Source organism: Coregonus clupeaformis, chromosome 9, assembly GCF_020615455.1.
Source record: "Coregonus clupeaformis isolate EN_2021a chromosome 9, ASM2061545v1, whole genome shotgun sequence".
In the NCBI taxonomy this organism is placed as follows: domain Eukaryota; kingdom Metazoa; phylum Chordata; class Actinopteri; order Salmoniformes; family Salmonidae; genus Coregonus; species Coregonus clupeaformis.
The window spans coordinates 33,061,770-33,085,142 of NC_059200.1; the positions used below are offsets into that span (position 1 = coordinate 33,061,770).

At 47.2% G+C, this 23,373-nt stretch overlaps 1 protein-coding gene across 4 annotated transcripts in view; it reads right to left on the reverse strand.

Annotated features, from left to right (window-relative positions):
- Positions 1-23,373, reverse strand: part of LOC121573771 (roundabout homolog 2) — a 159,507-nt gene that overhangs the window by 35,830 nt on the left and 100,304 nt on the right. For all 4 annotated transcript variants that reach the window (XM_041886017.2, XM_041886018.2, XM_041886019.2 and 1 more), the window contains 5 exons: positions 7,876-7,957; positions 7,028-7,193; positions 6,486-6,652; positions 6,198-6,319; positions 943-1,174 (listed from right to left, as the gene is read on the reverse strand). In XM_041886017.2, the coding sequence (XP_041741951.1) occupies positions 943-1,174; positions 6,198-6,319; positions 6,486-6,652; positions 7,028-7,193; positions 7,876-7,957 (769 nt within the window). The remainder of the gene's footprint in view (positions 1-942; positions 1,175-6,197; positions 6,320-6,485; positions 6,653-7,027; positions 7,194-7,875; positions 7,958-23,373) is intronic.

Genomic DNA, 23,373 nt, shown 5'->3' on the forward strand with positions numbered 1-23,373 from the left:
TCAAAGGATGTATGGGGATTAAAACAGATAGCGGACATCTGCAGGCTGAATCTTAACCTGAGACACCCATGTAACTTGAGCTTCTGTTCAAACCTCTGACTGACATCAATGTTTGAGACGTTTAATTTATGCATGTATATGATGGAGAGGCGGCGAGAGAGAGTGAGAGAGAAAGAAAGAAAGAAAGAAAGAAAGAAAGAAAGAAAGAAAGAAAGAAAGAAAGAAAGAAAGAAAGAAAGAAAGAAAGAAAGAAAGAAAGAAAGAAAGAAAGAAAGAAAGAAAAGAAAGAAAGAAAGAAAGAAAGAAAGAGAAGGGTTGGAGGGAGGAAGGTAACCTCATAAAATCACAGCATGAATGTTGTATGCAACAGGGGCATGGCAGGCGATGTTACAGCAGGTGTCCAGGGAGAGCAGAAAGAGGAACAGGGAGAGATGCAGGTGAGAGAAGCAGAGGTCCCGTGTAGCTCAGTTGGTAGAGCATGGCGTTTGCTACGCCAGGGTTGTGGGTTTGTTACCCACGGGGGACCAGTATAAAAAAAATATTTAAACAAATGTATGCACTCACTAACTGTAAGTCACTCTGGATAAGAGCGTCTGCTAAATTACTAAAATGTAAATGTTTGAGCTGGTGTTACAGGAAACAGCCTCCCCCGCTTCAGAGCAGAGATGTCTCAGAGTTCTGCCACAGGGGAGATGCCACCGCATCACTCTGTATTTGTGTGTCTTCTCTTGAGTGTGTCTGTTTGCAGAGAGTGTGTGTGGGTGTGTAATGACATTCTGTATCAGCTTCTAGGTACAGTATGTGGCCATTACCTGATGTAGCAAACAAGTAGCATTGATGTAAAACAATTTCAGGAGTTTCCTGAAAATAATACCTCCTACACAGTTGGCAATATCTTTTTGTTGCGTCACTACACATATTGAGTCGGTAAAGGTCCTTTACCTTCCTCCAAGGTGCGTGCTGTCATTGATTCACTGTCTGCTCCCTGGAACTCATTGAAGTACGGACGCACTTTTATCTCATAGACAACACCCTTCTTCAGGCCAAACAGAGCCACGTCTCTCTCTGAGGGGACCTTGAGGTCCTGCACCTGCCAGGCCCCCGGGGAGGGCAGGCCTGATGTCTGCCTGTACAGAATACGATAGCCCTGGATGAACTGGGAAGGGTTCTCCACCTGAAGGAGGGAAAGGAGAGAGAAAGAGGAGGGTAGGAAGAAGAGGAGATGATTTATATTGAGGATTTTTAAAGGGATTTTTCAATAACGTAATGATATAAGAACATTTCTTCTTCAACAGCTAAATCATATCGACTGTGAGTCATAGTAACTACTTCCTCTCCATTTAAATACACCACATGCCAACCAAACCAGCAAAACAGAGAGCTACGAAGCTCTTACACCCTGACTGACAGAGTGGATTAAAACCGCACATGATCCTTTTCTGTAAACAAATCGCATTACTATGGCGGGGGAAAGTTGCAGAGGTGGGGTCTGGGGAGGGAGTGTGCAACATAACTCACAGTAATGGCTTGTTAACAGGGGCAGAAGCAAGCAAAAGCTTTTACAGGGCAAATAAAGCAGCTGTTTACCGTCAGCCCAGTCCAAATAAATCATGGAATCATACTGCCGATGCTCTGCCTCTACGGTTGCCTGCTTGCATTTCATTAACGATATGATTCGTGAATCTATAAGCTTTATGAACGCCCGCCCCCACACTCTCTCTTTCCCCTCCCCTCCCTCCGTTAGCTGTAATATAACTGATTGATCCAGCTAGATGCAGCCAAAGTGGGAGTAAATATCATAAACAAGCCCATTATGTTTAGTTTTCCCTTGTCTTATAAGACAGTTATGCTAGGGTACGGTAGGAGAAGGATTTTGCTTGACAATAATAGTATTTGTGAAGAATAAAAAACAATGCTTATTCTGAGACTTAATCTGGCCTGTGTTACAATGTAATTACATACTAGAAATATTATCATATAACTGTTTGAAGATGGTAGATGGTATCTCAAAGTGTAACTTCAATTGAATGGTATTTTTGATTGTTCCCTTGAATAAGCCATGTTATAAACTAGTGTACCATCTGATAAACGAAACAATGGTGCTATGCAGCACTATGCAAATCCCTTTCTCGAAGAGCCCAGATACCCAATAATGTTAAAATGACCTCAAGGCACCCGTGCTGAAGCATATGGAGTGTGTGCATGTGTGTACGTATGTGTGTAAGTGTATTTACAGTACCAGTCAAAAGTTTGGACACACCTACTCATCTTTATTTTATCTATTTTCTACATTGTAAAATTATAGTGAAGACATCAAAACTATGAAATAACACATACGGAATCATGTAGTAACCAAAAAAGTGTTAAACAAATCAAAATATATTTGAGATTTGAGATTCTTCAAAGAAGCCACCCTAAGCCTTGATGACAGCTTTGCACACTCTTGGCATTCTCTCAACCAGCTTCATGAGGTAGTCACCTGGAATGCATTTCAATTAACAGGTGTGCCTTCTTAAAAGTTAATTTGTGGAATTTCTTTCTTGAGCCAATCAGTTGTGTTGTGACAAGGTACGGGTGGTATACAGAAGATAGCCCTATTTGGTAAAAGACCAAGTCCATATTATGGCAAGAACAGCTCAAATAAGCAAAGAGAAACGACAGTCCATCATTACTTTAAGACATGAATGTCAGTCAATACGAACATTTCAAGAACTTTGAAAGTTTCTTCAAGTGCAGTCGCAAAAACCATCAAGCGCTATGATGAAACTGGCTCTCGTGAGGACCACCACAGGAATGGAAAACCCAGAGTTACCTCGGCTGCAGAGGATAAGTTAATTACAGTTACCAGCCTCAGAAATTGCAGCCCAAATAAATGTGTCACAGAGTCTCACATCTCAACATCAACTGTTCAGAGGAGACTGTGTGAATCAGGCCTTCATGGTTGAATTGCTGCAAAGAAACCCCTACTAAAGGACACCAATAATAAAAAGAGACTTTCTTGGGCCAAGAAACATGAGCAATGGACATTAGACCGGTGGAAATCTGTCGTTTGGTCTGATGAGTCCTAATATGAGATTTTTTGGCTCCAACCGCCGTGTCTTTGTGAGACGCAGAGTAGGTGAACGGATGATCTCCGCATGTGTGGTTCCCACCGTGAAGCATGGAGGAGGAGGTGTGATGGTGTGGGAGTGCTTTGCTGGTGACACTGTCAGTGATTTATTTAGAATTCAAGGCACACTTAACCAGCATGGCTACCACAGCATTTTGCAGCGATACGCCATCCCATCTGGTTTGCACTTAGTGGGACTATCATTTGTTTTTCAACAGGACAATGACCCAACACACCTCCAGGCTGTGTAAGGGATATTTGACCAAGAAGGAGAGTGATGGAGTGCTGCATCAGATGACCTGGCCACAATAACCCGACCTCAACCCAATTGAGATGGTTTGGGATGAGTTGGACCGCAGAGTGAAGGGAAAGCAGCCAACAGGTGCTCAGCATATGTGGGAACTCCTTCAAGAATGTTGGAAAGCATTCCAGGTGAAGCTGGTTGAGAGAATGCCAAGAGTGTGCAAAGCTGTCATCAAGGCAAAGGGTGGCTACTTTGAATAATATAAAATCTCAAATATATTTTGATTTGTTTAACACTTTTTTGGTTACTACATGATTCCATATGTGTTATTTCATAGTTTTGATTTCTTCACTATTATTCTACAATGTAGAAAATCCATTGAATGAGTAGGTGTGTCCAAACTTTTGACTGGTACTGTATGTCAGTGGAGGCTCCTCAGAGGAGGAAGGGGAGGACCATCATCTTCAGTGAATTGTATAAAATAAAAATAGTGAAACATTACAAAAGTTATCCTTTTTAGATAAAAATATACTAAATATATTCACGTCAACAGCACTCTGTAGGGTAGCACCATGGTGTAGCCGGAGGACAGCTAGTTTCCGTCCTCCTCTGGGTACATTGACTTCAATACAAAACCTAGGAGGCTCATGGTTCTCATCCCCTTCCATAGACTTTCACAGTAATTATGACAACTTCCGGAGGACGACTTCCAAACTATCAGAGCTCTTGTAGCATGAACTGACATGTTGTCCACCCAATCAAATGATCAGATAATTAATCTAGCACTGGAAGCATAAGCTACAGCTAGCTAGCACTGCAGTGCATAAAATGTGTTGAGTAGTTGACTCAAAGAGAGAGAAAGAGAATAGTTGCAACAGTTTTTAACAAATTAATTTCTACTAAAATGAAGGAGAAGCGAGAGAGAGAGAGAGAGAGAGAGAGAGAGAGAGAGAGAGAGAGAGAGAGAGAGAGAGAGAGAGAGAGAGAGAGAGAGAGAGCTATATTTCATTGTATTTTATTTAACTTTCACTTAACTAGCGAATGCAGGTATCTATTTTAGCCTACTCAAACAGAGAGAGATGCTATGTTAGCTAGCTGGCTATGGCTATCCAACACTGGAACTCTTCCAAGATAAGATTTTGGTTTTACTAATTTACTGCATGATTGTAGTGGGTTTACTAACGCGTTAGTTCTAGTGGCTACAGTATGTTGACTAGCTATGACGTTAGCTAACTATCTAGGCTGTGTGTAGCGGTTAGTGGTTATGATTTGAAGGTTTGGCTTGGAAAGGTTTTTTCACCTGGTCACAGGCAACTGATGTGTTGTACACTGAAGTCCACATGCGAAGGGAAAAGGTGAGAGGAGGAGAGCACGTAGATGTGAGAAGTAATTCTACAACGAGCAAAATGATCATGTTTGTATGTGGCTGCTATGAAAGTGATCTGTGTTTGCGTATGATCAGGGGTGTATTCATTCTGCCGATTCTATTGAAAAAAGTTTCTTAAACGTAAGCAAACGGAACGAAATGGGGATAAACATACAGTACCTGCATTTGTCCAATACAAATTCTCATTTGCAACTGTTGGACTAATGATTACACCCTAGATCAGCTAGATGCAGGCAATAGTGTGCAAGGCGGTGATGAATGTGTCACTGTCTGTCACCTAGATTACTCTAAATTTTCTCTTGACCTGTGCACCTACATTGTAAACGTTCATTCATAGGCTAGGTTGTAGCAACCTAATTATGGGTATAGGGAAAATTTGAGTATCTTGTAGTAGCCTAAACCTATCGATGTTACATTGAGCTGGGTGAATGGAACATGAATGACAGTCATCCATTATATAATAGAAATAAGGCCAATCGTCCTCCCTCATCTATTGTCTTATTGACTGTACGTTTTGTTTATTCCATATGTAACTCTGTGTTGTTGTTGTTTTTTCCACACTGCTTTGCTTTATCTTGGCCAGGTCGCAGTTGTAAATGAGAACTTGTTCTCAACTGGCTTAACTGGTTAAATAAAGGTGAAATAAATAAATAAAAAATCTTAAATGTCACCGACCGCCACTGCTGTATGTGTACTTGTGTGTGGAATGGAAGAGCCTCTGTCATTAAGCAGTGCTCTCCAGAAGGCAGATGGGACATCTTGCCAAGGGAAAATATGAATAACCTCCAGATAAGAGCTGACTGCAAACCGCTTCCAAAAGAGAGAACACAACATGTTGCCGCTAATGGTGATCTATTTGTCTCAGTGAGAAACATTTGTCTTAATTCCTGCGTCACTCAAACAATCACAGATTGATGGAACATCAGCTGTCCCTGGACTCCACGTCCACCTGTCTCAGACACTCGCACTGTGTGTGTGTGCACGCGTGTGTGTGTGTGTTTATGCATGTGTGTGTGTGTGTGTGCGTGTGCCAACTGAGAACAGACAGTGGAAAACACACAGCATTCTGTATGAAAAACTAAACTCAAACTGTGTGTATGAAGCTTGGAGATAAGCAAAGGCTTGGAGCTGGCTCTGTTCCTGAACTATCCTAATGCTGTACAAGGCTCATCTCTCTCGCTATTCAGCTCTTCAGATTCTATACTGCCTGTTTGATTCAGTGAGAATAATAACTCACCACAGAGACAACGCACCCTGGTTCATACCAAACCTACTCATACTAGTTCCTCATTGTGACATCTATAAATAAATTAATAATTGGGCTCTGCAAGTCAAAATGTTAAGTTAAAGTGTGTTTGTTGAGTCCCATTAAAGATGGTCAAACTGTTAACTGCAATTCTGTCGACAAGCAACAATAAAAACAATTCATAGTATAGATTCATATCAGTTGTACTCACAGTCCATGTGACTTGGACAGAGGTGGAGCTGATGACCACAGGGTTGTGCATGCTGACCACCACATCACCCAGCTCCTTCTGGACACGTCGATGGTCGACACCCTGCACCGGAGGGCTGATGTCTGTGAGAGAGAGAGAGAGAGAAAGAGAGAGAGAAAGTGAGAGAGTGACAGAGACAGAGAGAGCGAGAAAGTGAGAGAGAGAGAGAGAGAAAGAGGATGATGCCAATTGCAATCAAAACCTTATGAAAATGTTATAATGGCAAGAGTGGTTGGTTGGGTACAGTACCTTGGGTGCGGACAGGCTCAGACATGGGGCTGGGGTCTCCGAGACCCTGGGCGTTGACCGCTCTGATGATGAACAGGTAGACCGTGTTGGGTCGCAGGTCCTTGACCGTGAACTGTGTAGTCTTCACGTGGTCAGCCACAGTCTGCCAGCTGTTGCTGACAAGCTGACTGCTCAAAGAGAAAACAGGCGGAAGATATTTAGTGAAGCCAAGAAAAGCTTTTACGGTAATAGCGTTCCATAGCTACAGTAGTCCTATTGTTTTTCACTTAGCTAATTTAACTAGCAAAATCAAGACATCTGCAGCTCTAGTCTGAAACCAAACCTAAACACTTTTTAGTGGTTCAAATAAACCCTGATCAACCTTGTTGGACTGTACATTATTCTTGTATACAGACTATTCTGCAAAAGCCCTAGGATGTATGTGCTTGCCCTGAACGTGCCAGTTACCCTTATGCCCACATAAATGCATACATCTGTCATTGCTCTGAAAGTTTGGGGTAATTTACTGCAGCTTCGCTAAGGACCAAGGTTCCCAGACATACCCAAAGGCCTCAATGACATAGGAGGAGATTGTGGAGCCCTCCTCGGGCCCAGGTTCCCATGACAATGAGACAGTGTTCTTGGTGACATCAGTGACCTCTGGCTTGGAAGGAGGCCCTGGTAGGGCACTGGCATTGTGGGACATGGAGTCTGTGAGGTCACTGGACTCTGAGATGGAGAAAAGGAGAACAGGCTCTTTCACTGGACAAGGCAGATTGAAGGAGAAAGGAACGCATTAGGTGGATGGCTTCAATCAATGGTGTGTACACTATTAGAAAAAAGGGTTCCAAAAGGGTTATTTGGCTGTCCCCATAGGAGAACCCTTTTTGGTTCCAGGTAGAACTATTTTGGGTAATCAAAAGAGAACCATGGCGCTCTCCCAGAAGCTTGGCTGGTGCGTAAAACACATTAATTCAGACAAACAAAGAGGTGTAATGGGTTCGCACTCAAAAATATGTTGCATAAAGCTTACTTCATTATTTGATGTTTTTAATTTTTTTACTGCATCAGAGATAGTATACACAGACGTTTCGGCTTTACAGCCTTCTTCAGTGTGTAGCTACAATTTTCTTTAATTCCAAACTGCATTTGTAAAGAACAACAGATGAGCAGCTTCTAATCAGGGTTGCCACTCATCTGCCAATCAGGGACTATTTTGGGTTCTATGTAGAACCCTCTGTGGGAAGGGTTCTACATGGAAACCAAAATGGTTATACCTGGAACCAAAAAGGGTTCTTCAAAGGGTTCTCCTACAGGGACAGCCGAAGAACCCTTTTCGGTTCTAGATAGCACCAGTTTTTCTAAGAGTGTAGAAGGGACAGTAAATCAAATGGACACATTGTTACTATACCTCTGACATCCAGGAAGGCACTCCATGAGGTCTCCCCACTGGAGCTGGTGGCCACACAGGTGTACAGCCCAAAGTCAGACAGCTGAGGAAGACAGAAGAACAAAGAACACATCAGAACATACACTGACCAGACAGTTTGACAATAAAACAACTGTCTTCCCATTTATTTCTCAAAAGAGAGACAACCAAACATGCATCCCTAAAACTGATCATACAACTGACCAACCAAACATTCAGCTGATGAACAAATCAATCAACTCCTCAATTAATAACAGTTTGGAAAGACAAAGGTTTTTATATACAGTACAGCGCCTTCAGAAAGTATTCACACCCCTTGTTGTGTTGCAGCCTGAATTTAAAATATATTAAATTGAGATTTTGTATCATTGGCCTACACACAATACCCCATAATGTAAAAGTTGAATTATGTTTTTAGATATTTAAAAAAATGAATTAAACATGACAAGCTGAGTTAATAAGTATTCAACCCCTTTGTTATGGCAAGCCTAAATACGTTCAGGAGTAGAAATGTGCTTAACAAGTCACATAATAAGTTGCATGGACTCACTCTGTGTGCAATAATAGTGTTTAACATGATTTTTTTTATGACTACCTCATCTCTGTACCCCACACATACAATTATCTGTAAGGTCCCTCAGTCGAGCAGTGAACTTCAAACACAGATTCAACAATAAAAATCAGGTTTTCAAATGCCTCGCAATGAAGGGTAGATGGGTAAAAAAAAGCAGACATTGAATATCCCTTTGAGCATGGTGAAGTTATTAATTACACTTTGGATGGTATATCAAAACACCAAGTCACTACAAAGACACAGAGGTCCTTCCTAACTCAGTTGCGGGAGAGGAAGGAAACCGGTCAGGGATTTCACCATAAGGCCAATGGTGACTTCAAAACAGTTACAGAGTTTAATGGCTGTGATAGGAGAGAACTGAGGATGGGTCAACAACATTGTAGTTACTCCACAATACTAACCTAAATGACAGAGTGAAAAGAAGGAAGCCTGTACAGAATAAAAATATTCAAAAACATGCATCCTGTTTGCAATAAGGCCGAAAGTAAAACTGCAAAAAATGTGGCAGAGAAATTAACTTGATGTACTGAATACAAAGCGTTATATTTGGGCCAAATCCAACACAACACATCACTGAATACCACTCTTCATATTTTCAAGCATGGTGGTGGCTGCACCATGTTGTGGGTATGCTTGTCATTGGCAAGGACTAGGGAGTTTTTGTTTTATAGAAAGAAACTGAATAGAGCTCAGCACAAGCAAAATTCTAGAGGAAAACCTGGTTCAATCTGCTTTCCAACAGACACTGGGAGACAAATTCACCTTTCAGCAGGACGAAAACCTAAAACACAAGGCCAAATATACAGTTGCTTACCAAGACGACAATTAATGTTCCTGAGTAGCCTAGTTACAGTTTTGACTTAAATTGGCTTGAAAGAGCTTGAAGAGCTTGACAGAGCTTGAAGAATTTAAACAAAAATGATGTGCAAATATTGTACAATCCAGGTGTGCAAAGCTCTTAGAGACTTACCCAGAAAGACTCACAGCTATAACCAATGCCAAAGGAGATTCTAACATGTATTGACTCAGGAGGTTGAATATCTTGTGGTTTTATTTTTTATGTATTTTGTGTAGATGTGGAAAAAAATCAATGGGTGTCAATACTTTCTGAAGGTACTCATTGACGTACCGGACACCCCCGCAGCCCCGCAAGGCAGGGGCCCACGAGCTCTGCGGGGCCATGCGCCTAACATCGATGTCAATTATTATTATTTTTTAAAATTAGTTTGACAGTAACCCTCCAAACAGTCATTCATAAACCTTAAAAAAATTCCGTATGTCCTAGGAATCTAAGTGTTTGTTTCTTGGGCTTCAGGAATGTGACTGAAAAATTTAAAATAAACTGATTATAAGTATGAGGGGATACAGTGAGGGAAAAAAGTATTTGATCCCCTGCTGATTTTGTACGTTTCCCACTGACAAAGAAATGATCAGTCTATAATTTTAATGGTAAGTTTATTTAAACAGCAAAAAAATCCAGAAAAACGCATGTCAAAAATGTTAGAAATTGATTTGCATTTTAATGAGGGAAATAAGTATTTGACCCCCTCTCAATCAGAAAGATTTCTGGCTCCCAGGTGTCTTTTATACAGGTAACGAGCTGAGATTGTCACGCAAACTGATGTGGATGCAGTGGTGGAGTCAAGCGCAGGACAAGGAGGCTAAGTCCAAAATGACTTTACTTAGAATGCACAAAGTCAAAACAACAGGCCTCTAAACAAAGGAGGCGAACGATTACGCACACACGCTTAAAACACTAAACATCTAACGAGACACCAATCGGACAGGCGGACAATTACACACAACTGCAAACAAACCAAAAGGGAAACTTATAGGTGACATAATCAATACTCAATACGAAACAGGTGCACACACAAGACCAGACCAAACAACTATCGAGAACATCCAGCGGTGGCAGCTAGTACTCCGGGGACGACGAACGCCGAAGCCTGCCCGAGCAAGGAGGAGGAGCAGCCTCGGCAGAATCCATGACATTACCCTCCCCTTGACGCGCGGCTCCAGCCGTGCGCCGACCCCGGCCTCGGGGACGACCAGGAGGACGCGGAGCAGGGCGCGTGGGATGACTACGGTGGAACTCAGTCAGGAGGGATGGATCCAGAATGTCCCTCCTAGGCACCCAGCACCGTTCCTCCGGGCCGTACCCCTCCCACTCCACGAGATATTGTAGACCCCCCATCCGACGTCTCGAATCCACGATGGACCGGACTGAGTATGCCGGAGCCCCCTCGATGTCCAGTGGGGGCGGAGGAGTCTCTCTTATCTCACTGTCCTGGAGTGGACCAGCTACCACCGGCCTGAGGAGAGACACATGGAACGAGGGGTTAATGTGGTAATCAATCTCCTCAGGACTTTAAATGGCCCCACAAACCGCCGACCCAGCTTCAGGCAGGGCAGGCGAAGGGGCAGGTTTCGAGTCGAGAGCCAGACTCGATCTCCAGGTGCGTACACCGGACCCTCACTGCGGTGGAGATCGGCGCTCGCCTTCTGTCTACGGATGGCCCGCTGCAGATGGACGTGTGCAGCGTTCCACGTCTCCTCCGAGCGCCGAAACCACTCATCCACCGCAGGAGCCTCGATCTGGCTCTGATGCCATGGTGCCATCTCTGCCCAGGGGATATACCCTGACCACTCCTCCTGCCGGCCCTGGCAATAGGATCTCAGAAACCTACCCACATCCTGGTTCACTCTTTCCACCTGCCCATTACTCTCTGGGTGGTAACCCGAGGTAAGGCTCACCGAGACCCCCAAGCATTCCATGAACGCTCTCCAGACTCTAGAGGTGAACTGGGGACCCCGATCAGACACTATATCCTCGGGCACCCTGTAGTGCCGGAAGACGTGGGTAAACAAAGCCTCAGCGGTCTGTAGGGCAGTAGGGAGGCCCGGTATTGGGATGAGACGACAGGCCTTAGAGAACCGATCCACAACGACCAGAATATTGGTATTCCCCTGAGAGGGGGGAAGGTCCGTGACAAAGTCCACCGAGAGGTGAGACCACGGCCGTTGTGGAACGGGCAGGGGTTGTAACTTCCCCCTGGGCAGGTGTCTAGGCGCCTTACACTGAGTGCACACCGAGCAGGAGGAGACATAAACCCTCACATCCTTAGCTAATGTTGGCCACCAGTACTTAGCGCTAAGGCAGTGCACTGTCCGGCCAATACCTGGATCTCCAGAGGAGGGTGATGTATGAGCCCAATAAATGAGACGATCACAGACCTCGAGCGGCACGTACGTCCGACACACTGGACACTCTGGGGGAGTAGGGTCGGTACGTAACGCCCGCTCGATTTCCGTATCGACCTCCCACACCACCGGTGCCACCAGACAAGACTCCGGCAGTATGGGAGTGGGCTAAATGGACCTCTCCTCTGTGTCATACCGCTGGGACAGGGCGTCTGCCTTACCGTTCTGGGACCCTGGGATGTACGTTATCTTAAACACGAACCGGGTCAGAAACATGTTCCACCTAGCCTGACGAGGGTTCAATCTCCTAGCTGCCCGGATGTACTCCAGGTTACGGTGGTCAGTCAGAATGAGAAAAGGGTGTTGAGCCCCCTCAAGCCAATGCCTCCACACCTTTAGGGCTTGAACTACGGCTAACAGCTCCCCTGTCCCCTACGTCATAATTTCGCTCCGCCGGGCTGAGCTTCTTAGAATAGAAAGCACAGGGGCGGAGTTTAGGTGGCGTGCCTGACCGTTGCGACAGCACTGCCCCAATATCGGCCTCTGACGCGTCCACCTCTACCTGGAACGGTAAAGCGGGGTCCGGGTGCGCCAGCACCGGAGCCGAAGTGAACAGGTCCTTCAGTTTACCAAACGCCCTGTCCGCTTCAGCCGACCACTGCAAACGCACCGGGCCCCCCTTCAGCAGGGAAGTAATGGGAGCTGCCACCTGTCCAAAACCCCGGATAAACCTCCGGTAGTAATTGGCAAAACCCAAAAACTGCTGCACCTCTTTAACAGTGGTTGGGGTTGGCCAATTACGCACGGCTGACACACGGTCAACCTCCATCTTCACCCCTGACGCGGACAACCAATGACCCAAGAAGGAGATGGACTCCTGGAAAAACAGACATTTCTCTGCTTTGACATACAAGTCATGCTCCAACAGCCTACCCAACACTCGGCGCACCAGTGCTACATGCACGGCCCGTGTAGCAGAGTACACTAGGATGTCGTCAATGTACACTACTACACCCTGCCCATGCATGTCCCAGAAGATCTCGTCCACAAAGGATTGGAAGACCGAAGGAGCATTCATTAACCCGTATGGCATGACGAGATACTCATAATGACCCGAGGTGGTACTAAATGCTGTCTTCCATTCATCTCCCTCCCTAATGCGCACCAAGTTGTAGGCGCTCCTGAGATCCAGTTTTGTGAAGAAACGCGCTCCGCGTAATGATTCAGTCATACTCGCAATCAGAGGAAGAGGATAACTGTATTTAACAGTGATCTGAATGAGACTACTGTAATCAATACACGGGCGCAACCCTCCATCTTTCTTCTTCACAAAAAAGAAACTCGAGGACGCAGGGGAAGTGGAGGTCCGTATGTATCCTTGTCTCAGGGACTCGGCTATGTATGTCTCCATAGCCGCCGTCTCCTCTTGAGACAGAGGATACACATGGCTCCGCGGGAGTGCTGCCCCTGTCTGGAGGTCTATCGCACAATCTCCCTGTCTATGAGGTGGTAACCGCGTCGCCCTAGTCTTGCTGAACACGAGTGCCAAATCCTCATACTCAGGGGGAATGTGCATTGCGGGCACTTGGTTCGGACTCTCCACTGTGGTCGCCCCTACGGAAACATCTAGACATCGCCCAACACACTGGGCAGACCACTCCTTGAGAGCCCTCTGTTGCCACGAAATGGTGGGATCATGGGCGATTAACCAAGGAAGCCCCAGCACCAAGGTATACGCAGGAGAGTCGATCAGATATAACTGAATGATCTCCTCATGACCCCCCTGCGTATTCATCTTTAGTGGTGCTGTGACCTCTCTAATCAACCCAGATCCCAACGGACGACTATCTAGGGCATGGACAGGGAAGGGAGCATCAACGGGCAGGAGGGGAATCCCTAACTTAACACAACATTTCCAATCAATAAAATTCCCAGCTGCGCCTGAATCGACTAGCGCCTTATGCTGGGAATGAGATACAACCTGGGGAAATATTACAGGTATACATAAGTGAACAACAGAGAGCTCTGGGTAAGTGTGGCGCCTACTCACCTGGAATGACTCCCCAGTGCGTGACCTGTTGCCCCGACTCCCTGGAGACCCTCCCCAGCACCTAGCCGCAGTGTGTCCTCTACGACCACAGTTGGTGCAGGGGACGGCCTCCCTCGGGCTCTCTCTCCTCCTCTCTCTAGCGCCAGCACCCCCGAGCTCCATAGGGATCGGCTCGGAGGTGCTGGAGGATGTAATGGGGACGTCCGCGGGTGGCCAGCAGGGTATCTAGACGGATGGACATGTCCACCAACTGGTTGAAGGATAGATTGGTGTCCCTGCAGGCCAGCTCTCGACGAACGTCCTCACGCAGGCTACACCGATAGTGGTCGATGAGGGCCCTCTCCTTCCACCCCGCATCCGCCGCTAGAGTCCGGAAATCCAGGGCGAACTCCTGTGCGCTCCTCTTCCCCTGTCGGAGGTGGAACAGACGCTCCCCCGCCGCTTTACCCTCAGGTGGATGATCGAAAACCGCCCTGAAGCGGCGGGAGAACTCCATTCGGCGTTGGCCCATTCCAACGCCTTGCCGGAGAGACAGGAGATGAGGGCGGAAACGCTCTCGTATCCCGAGGGAACCGGGTGTATGGTAGCCAGGTAGAGTTCCACCTGCAGGAGGAACCCCTGACACACGGCTGCGGTGCCATCATACGCCCTCGGGAGCGAGAGCCGAATCCCACTGGACTCCGGTGCTGGTATGGGAGGACTGGCCGATGGTGGTGGTGTGGTCACGCCTCCTCTCTCCCATCGGCGCAGGGTGTTCATCACCTCTTGCATGGCGGACCCGAGTTGCTGGATCCTGGCGTCCTGGCAGCTGACCCGATCCTCCAGCGACTCGGGCGACGCCGCTGCTCCTGCTGACTCCATAGAAGGTGTGTAATTCTGTCACGCAAACTGATGTGGATGCAGTGGTGGAGTCAAGCGCAGGACAAGGAGGCTAAGTCCAAAATGACTTTACTTAGAATGCACAAAGTCAAAACAACAGGCCTCTAAACAAAGGAGGCGAACGATTACGCACACACGCGTAAAACACTAAACATCTAACGAGACACCAATCGGACAGGCGGACAATTACACACAACTGCAAACAAACCAAAAGGGAAACTTATAGGTGACATAATCAATACTCAATACGAAACAGGTGCACACACAAGACCAGACCAAACAACTATCGAGAACATCCAGCGGTGGCAGCTAGTACTCCGGGGACGATGAACGCCGAAGCCTGCCCGAGCAAGGAGGAGGAGCAGCCTCGGCAGAATCCGTGACAGAGATTAGGAGCACACTCTTAAAGGGAGTGCTCCTAATCTCAGCTTCTTACCTGTATAAAAGACACCTGTCCACAGAAGCAATCAATCAAGACCAAAGAGCTCTCCAAGGATGTCAGGGACAAGATTGTAGACCTACACAAGGCTGGAATGGGCTACAAGACCATCGCCAAGCAGCTTGGTGAGAAGGTGACAACAGTTGGTGTGATTATTTGCAAATGGAAGAAACACAAAAGAACTGTCAATTTCCCTTGGCCTGGGGCTCCATGCAAGATCTCACCTCGTGGAGTTGCAGTGATCATAAGAACGGTGAGGAATCAGCCCAGAACTACACGGGAGGATCTTGTCAATGATCTCAAGGCAGCTGGGACCATAGTCACCAAGAAAACAATTGGTAACACACTACGCCGTGAAGGACTGAAATCCTGCAGCTCCCGCAAGGTCCCCCTGCTCAAGAAAGCACATATACATGCCCGTCTGAAGTTTGCCAATGAACATCTGAATGATTCAGAGGAGAACTGGGTGAAAGTGTTGTGGTCAGATGAGACCAAAATGGAGCTCTTTGGCATCAACTCAACTCGCGTGTTTGGAGGAGGAGGAATGCTGCCCCCAAGAACACCATCCCCACCGTCAAACATGGAGGTGGAAACATTATGCTTTGGGGGTGTTTTTCTGCTAAGGGGACAGGACAACTTCACCGCATCAAAGGGCCGATAGACGGGGCCATGTACCGTCAAATCTTGGGTGAGAACCTCCTTCCCTCAGCCAGGGCATTGAAAATGGGTTGTGGATGGGTATTCCAGCATGACGACCCAAAACACACGGCCAAGGCAACAAAGGAGTTGCTCAAGAAGAAGCACATTAAGGTCCTGGAGTGGCCTAGCCAGTCTCCAAACCTTAATCCCATAGAAAATCTGTGGAGGGAGCTGAAGGTTCGAGTTGCCAAACATCAGCCTCAAAACCTTAATGACTTGGAGAAGATCTGCAAAGAGGAGTGGGACAAAATCCCTCCTGAGATGTGTGCAAACCTGGTGGCCAACTACAAGAAACGTCTGACCTCTGTGATTGCCAACAAGGGTTTTGCCACCAAGTACTAAGTCATGTTTTGCAGAGGGGTCAAGTACTTATTTCCCTCATTAAAATGCAAATCAATTTATAACATTTTTGACATGCGTTTTTCTGGATTTCTTTGTTGTTATTCTGTCTCTCACTGTTCAAATACACCTACCATTAAAATTATAGACTGATCATTTCTTTGTCAGTGGGCAAACATACAAAATCAGCAGGGGATCAAATACTTTTTTCCCTCACTGTATCAGTGAACAAATGCTGTGGTCAAGGCTATGATGGCGCCAGTGCACTGAGTGGAGCTTACTCAGTTGTTCAAAAGCGCATATCAGACCGAGAGCCTAATGCTTCATAAGTAGTTATTAATGAGTTTTAGTTTAGAAAATTCTCTCTCTGCAGAAGCGACAGTTACAGGAATGGTAAAAACAGTTTGATTGCGTTAGCAACATCAGGGAAACTGGGCAGAAGGGTTGTGTTTCAAATACAGCAGTTCTGTAACATGTTTAATTGAGCCTCTCATTCTCTTTAATTGCCAGCCTCAACACGTTATGGAAAGAGATTCACAGTATAGGAAACTCTGGGGCAGGTCGTCTGGATACTGGACAGCCAATAAATTGGCAGATGCAAACATATGATCATATTTAGCAGACAGCAGTTTTTGAGGGCTTGAACAAAAAAAGCTGTTTGCGATTTTGTTCATACTAGTGAACCGGCATTTGAGTTGTGTGGTTGCAGTATCAACAGTCCCTTATCTATGGTATATCTTGACATGCATCATTCTCAGATACGTCTGGTTGGCAATACTATATACAACAGTTGGGTCCGCAATCTGGACCTACAGGCAGTGGTGAAAACATTTGCACACAAAAAAGGACTTCAGAAGACCAGGGGAGTCTCTCAAATTGGATTTAATTTAAGTTGATTTAATTTACCTTGAATATTGCAGCCCATTTGTGTAGGCTATTAGCCAGACAAAACCCACAGAGTTCAACAATAAATATTGACTGAATTTATCCTCAAGCCGACTACTTTTTTCCTCATTGTTTGGCTATTTGATTCGTCACAGTTTCAGCACTATGGACATCGATCAGTAGTCTATGCTTAAATTTTTATTTTTATTTTAGGGAGGGGTCCAGACCTTGCGGGGGAGTCCAGAGAAACTGCATTATGCCAGTGAAGGCACTGTATGCTCATTCAAACCTGTGTGCCTTTTTGATAGTAGTAATATTGTTTGGTAGTGATGCTTGGTGGCTCCATTGGTCTTTCCAGTCCAACCTTGATCCCAGTTGGCCTTCACAGCCCTTTAATCAACCTCTGCTATTGAAAGAGCTCGGCAGGCAGCAGTACACTAAAAATGCATTAACCTCCACTGGCCTGATTCGCACCCAGGGAGAGAGGGAGTGGGTGAGAACAAGAAGACAAAGCGGGGGAACATGAAAAAAGAGCCCTGAAAGTGCTGAAGTTAATTTTCTTAATACATTTCATTTAGTACTAGTCAGCCTCAGACATTCTCAGCCCTATCATTATCAGTACAGATCAGACACAGTGAAACAGAGACATGATAATCTATTTAACGCTGGCCGCTTTAACACTGGGGCCGCTCCCTCGCGCTCTCTCTCTCTCTCTCCCTTGTTCCCTCAATCTCTCTCTCTCTCTCTCTCCCTTGTTCCCTATCTCTCGCTCTCTCTATCCCTTGTCCCCTCTCTCTCTCTCCCTTGTTCCCTGTCCTCTTCCTTGCTCCCTCTCTTTCTTGTACTCTCTTTTTTATTTCAAATCAAATCAAATTGTATTTGCCACATGCGCCGAATACAACAGGTGTAGACCTTACAGTGAAATGCTTACTTACAAGCCCTTAACCAACAATGCAGTTTTAAGAAAATAAAAAATAAAGTGTTAAGTAAAAAATAGCAAATCATTAAAGAGCAGCAGTAAAATAAAATAACAGTAGGGAGGCTATATACAGTGGGTACAGGTACAGAGTCAATGTGCGGGGGTACCGGTTATTCAAGGTAATTGAGGTAATATGTACATGTGGGTAAAGTGACTATGCATAGATAATAAACAGAGTAGCATTAGCGAAAAAGAGGGTGTGGGGTGGGGTGGGGTGGGTGGGCAATGCAAATAGTCCGGGTCGCCATGATTAGCTGTTCAGGAGTCTTATGGCTTGGGGGTAGAAGCTGTTAACAAGCCTTTTGGACCTAGACTTGGCCCTCCGGTACTGCTTGCCGTGCAGTAGCAGAGAGAAAAGTCTATGACTAGGGTGGCTGAAGTCTTTGACAATTTTAGGGCCTTCCTCTGACACCGCCTAGTATAGAGGTCCTGGGTGGCAGGAAGCTTGGCCCTAGTGATGTACTGGGCCGAACGCACTACCCTCTGTAGTGCCTTGTGGTCGGAGGCCGAGCAGTTGCCATACCAGGCGGTGATGCAACCAGTCAGGATGCTCTCGGTGGTGCAGCTGTATAACTTTTTGAGGATCTGAGGACCCATGCCAAATCTTCTCAGTCTCCTGAGGCTTTGTTGTGCCCTCTTCACGACTGTCTTGGTGTGTTTGGACCATGATCGTTTGTTGGTGATGTGGACACCAAGGAACTTGAAGCTAGCTGGTTGGCTGGCTGGCTGGCTCTCTCTCTCTCTCTCTCTCTCTCTCTCTCTCTCTCTGATGGTGTGCATGCGTGTGTGTATGTGGACATCTTACACACACTAAGATGTTAGTGATAGGGTGCTTTAGGGACAGATCACAATTTACTGGGGGGAGGGGTGGTCCAAAATAGGAGAGTGTTGTCCATTTTTTGGGGGGTTTGGGTAGGGTTGTGTGTTTTTTACCGTTCGCTCTTTTGCAAGTTTTACTATATCATTTCTTCCATCCTAGCCACATTTCCTCACCTGCTTGCATTCGCCTCCCCTATATCACAGTGTTTTGGTACTCCCCTTATGTATGCACACGTTCATCCAGCATCCTCAAAATAGCTTGACATTAACAATGTTTCCATCCAACCTTTTTATGCGAGTAAAGTAGCCTACATGTATGATAAAACATGTCACCACATCATGGGAAAGCATGCAGTTTATTAGGCTACAGATGTAATAAGTTATGATGAACTAGACAAGGTGGTAAAAGTGCACATTGATAAGGTTGATTCTCCTTTAAATAAATATTGAGGGTCTTATCTCAGATGATCAATGCTTGGCTGCCATTTGACAAATAAAAATAATCTCATCATGTAGAAGGCTATACATGCACTGTATCTGCAAGCTGTTGGCTAGAGCGCACATGCCAATACCAGAGCGGGCATATTCGCTATACCTACACTCTAAAAATTAGGAGTTCAACAAGGGTTCTTCTAAGATCTTCAAAGTTCTTTGAAGAACCTTAGGGTTCTTGGCACTGAAAATTGCTGTCACGTTCGTTCAATTACGGGACAGACCAAGGCGCAGCGTGATATACGTACATGTTTATTTACTGATAAACACCACGACAAAACAACAAATGAGTCCAAGGTAGCACATACAACATACCTGTCAGCTTCCTGCTTCTCCTGTTTGTCTCCTGGCCTCTAGAGGTCAGCTGTGTTCCCCCTCTGCCTTTGTTCTTCCTCATGTGTCCTCATTAGTTTGATCCAGGTCACCTGTGCCTTGTTTTCCCTTTAGTATTTTAGCTGTGTGTTTTCCCCTTGTTTCTCACTTGGTTATTGCGTCCTGACTATGTGTCTCCTGCTTTGTCCCACCGTGTCAGTCCTAGTAAGTTGTTCGAAGTTATCTTTAGTTTGTTTTTCTCCCTCGTGGAGTTGTTTTGTTTTGCCTCCTGTTTTGGAACATTAAATCTACTTGCCTGGAGTATTGCCTTGGGTGTTTCATTTGGGTCCTACAACATCTCCTCTGTGGCTAAGGGGTAGTACCCCCAGCTCTACACACATCTGAGACCGGAGTTCTAGCCCGGCTTGTGACAGAATAACCAAGTCAATCATGGACCCAGAAACACTCAGTTCCCAGGACCTGTTGGCGGTGATCACTCGACATGAGGCTTCTTTCCAGCGCCATGAAGACGTTCTCAGCCGACAAGAGGAGCTGATGGCTAGTCATTCTCAACTCTTGGCCGAAATGATGAGTGCCCTTCGCCAGCTCTTTGAACGCCTCCCTGGTCCTCTCCCTTCCCCCCAGGTCACCCCCAGTGACGACAGGCCTTCTCGGTTGGCGGAGCCCCGACTACCACCTCCCAAGCCCTTTTCTGGGGATCCAAGCTCTTGCCAGGGTTTCCTCACCCAATGCTCCCTCACCTTCGAGCTCCAACCCTCAAGTTTTCCCACAGACCGTTCCAAGATTGCCTACATCATTACCCTTCTTTCAGAAAAGGCGCTCGCCTGGGCTTCTGCGGTGTGGCAGTCCCAGGAGGCCTGTTGTGACTCCCACGCTGCATTTGTAGAAGAGTTCAAGCGGGTGTTCGATCATCCTGTCAGTGGACGGGAGGATTCCCAAGCGCCTACTGTCTCTCCGTCAGGGCCCCAAGCACGGCAGATTTTGCCATTGATTTCCGGACCATAGCAGCAAGGAGCGGATGGAATGATGAAGCGCTGAGGGTCTGCTTTCAGGGAGGGTTATCTGAGCCCCTTCAAGATGAGTTAGCCACCCGAGAACCAGCTGGAGATCTCGAGTCCCTCATAGCCTTGGCCATCCGCCTGGACAATCGTCTAAGAGAGCGGAGAACGGCTCGCCGTCAGGTGTCTCAGTCCCAAGTTCCTCTGAGCAGCTCTGTTTCTCCTGTTTGGACTCCGTCATTCAGAGCTGCCCCCGGCTCCTGAACTGCCCCAGGATTCCCCGGAGAGCATGCAGTTAGGCCGTTCCAGGCTTTCTCCCAACGAAAGGGAACGTCGCATGAGGGAGCGTCGGTGCCTCTACTGCGGGGTTGCCAGCCATTTCCGCTCCACTTGCCCCCGAGCTTTCGGGGAAACGCCTGTCCCCGCCCAGCTACAGGAGGGTTGTGATGGGGAAAATTAGAGCTCCTCCTACTAACGCGGTCCTAGCTATTCCAGCCACTCTGTCCTGGGAGGGCCACCAGCATCGGGTCCAGGCTATGATCGATTCCGGTGCCGCAGGTGATTTTATGGATGTAACCTTGGCTAAGGAACTTAAGATCCCTACCCAACTACTTCCTCAACCCCAGGCAGTTACAGCCTTAGATGGCAGACCTCTGGAACCAGGAAAGGTTACTGAGGCGACTCAGTCCCTGCGACTTACCATCTCTCAACACCAGCAGGAGGAGACCTTCTATCTCATTGACTCTCCCAAGTATCCTATTATCCTGGGTCACCCTTGGCTATGCAGACATAATCCCCAGATCGACTGGCCTACTGGCACCATTCTAAGCTGGGGTCCCACTTGCCAACTCACCTGCATGTTTCAGAGTCCCTCAGCCCCTAGTACCCAGTTTCCAAGAGTCTGTTGACGTCTCCCGAGTCCCCAGTGTTTACCATCGGTTCAAGGCAGTGTTCAGCAAGGCCCGGGCTACTGCCTTACCGCCTCATCGCACGTATGACTGTGCCATTGATCTACTCCCTGGGTGCTGCCCTCCTAGAGGTCGGATCTTTTCCTTGTCCTCCCCCGAGCACGCAGCTATGGACACCTACATTAAGGAGTCCTTGGCAGCCGGCCTCATCTATGCCTCTACTTCCCCCGGCTGGGGCGGGCTTCTTTTTTGTTGAAAAGAAAGACGGGGTCTTAGGCCTTGTATTGATTACCGGGACTCAACAAGATCACGGTTCGGAATCGATAACCCCTTCCTCTCATGGCCACTGCTTTTGAGCTGCTTCAAAGGGGCTTCCATTTTTACTAAGCTGGATCTCCGCAATGCTTACCATCTCGTGCGGATCCGGCCAGGAGACGAATGGAAGACGGCGTTCAACACGCCCACGGGGCACTATGAATATCGGGTGATGCCGTTCGGGCTCACCAATGCCCCCGCAGTATTCCAAGCCCTGATTAATGATGTTCTCCGGGATATGCTTAATCTGTTCGTCTTCGTGTACCTGGACGATATCCTCATCTTCTCGAGGTCACTGAAGGAGCATGAGGGGCATGTTAGCCGGGTTCTCCAGAGGCTCCTTGACAATCACCTCTACGTTAAGCCTGAGAAGTGTGAATTTCATGTTTCTCAGACTCAGTTTCTCGGGTTTATTGTCACTCCCGGGCACCTAGAGATGGATCCCAAGAAGGTCAAGGCGGTCCACGATTGGCCCACACCTGCCACGGTCAAGGAGGTTCAACGGTTCATTGGCTTTTCTAACTTCTATCGGAAGTTCATCAAGAATTTCAGCGCGGTGGTAGCCCCCTTGACGACGCTTACCAAGGGAGGAGGGACCAAGATTCACTGGGGTCCGAAGCAGCAGGGGCCTTCGAGGATCTCAAGCGCCGCTTCACTTCTGCTCCGATTCTGGTGACCCCTGACCCAGAAAGACCTTTCGTGGTGGAGGTGGACGCCTCAGAAGTGGGGGGTAGGAGCCGTCCTGTCACAGAGGGGTGCGGATGGGAGATTACACCCTTGTGCCTTCATGTCTCGCCGCCTGTCTGAGGCCGAGCGCAACTACCACGTGGGGGATCTAGAGTTGCTTGCGGTAAAACTGGCCTTGGAGGAGTGGCGCCATTGGCTTGAGGGGGCTCAGCACCCTTTCCAGGTTCTCACAGACCACAAGAACCTGGAATATCTCCAACAGGCTAAGCGGATGAACCCTCGGCAAGCACGATGGTCTCTTTTCTTTAATCGATTCCAGTTCCTCCTGACTTACCGACCTGGCACCAAGAACGTCAAGCCGGATGCTCTGTCTCGAGTCTATTCTCCCGAGGTACAAGAGAAGCCCTTGGCATCGATTATTCCGAGGTCTAGGATCGTCGCACCTCTTCAGTGGGAACTAGAAAGAGGCGGTACGAGAAGCTCTTGTCCAGGAGCCCGATCCAGGCGGTGGTCCTGCCGGTCGCCTGTACGTTCCTCTCTCTGTTCGGGCCGCGTCTTGCAGTGGGGTCATGAGTCGCCCCTTGACATGCCATCCAGGCAGTGCTCGCACACTGGAGTTCCTCCGACGGCGGTTTTGGTGGCCGTCCATCAAGAAGGACGTGCAGGTCTATGTTGAGGCCTGCCCTGTGTGCAACCAGGAAAGTCGACACGCCAGCGACCCCAGGGACTGCTCCATCCCTTACCTGTTCCTCGAAGGCCATGGTCACACCTTTCTCTGGACTTTGTTACGGGACTTCCTCTATCCCAGGGCAACACCATCATCCTAGTGGTGGTAGACCGGTTCTCTAAGGCTGCCCGGTTTATTCCCCTGCCCAAGCTG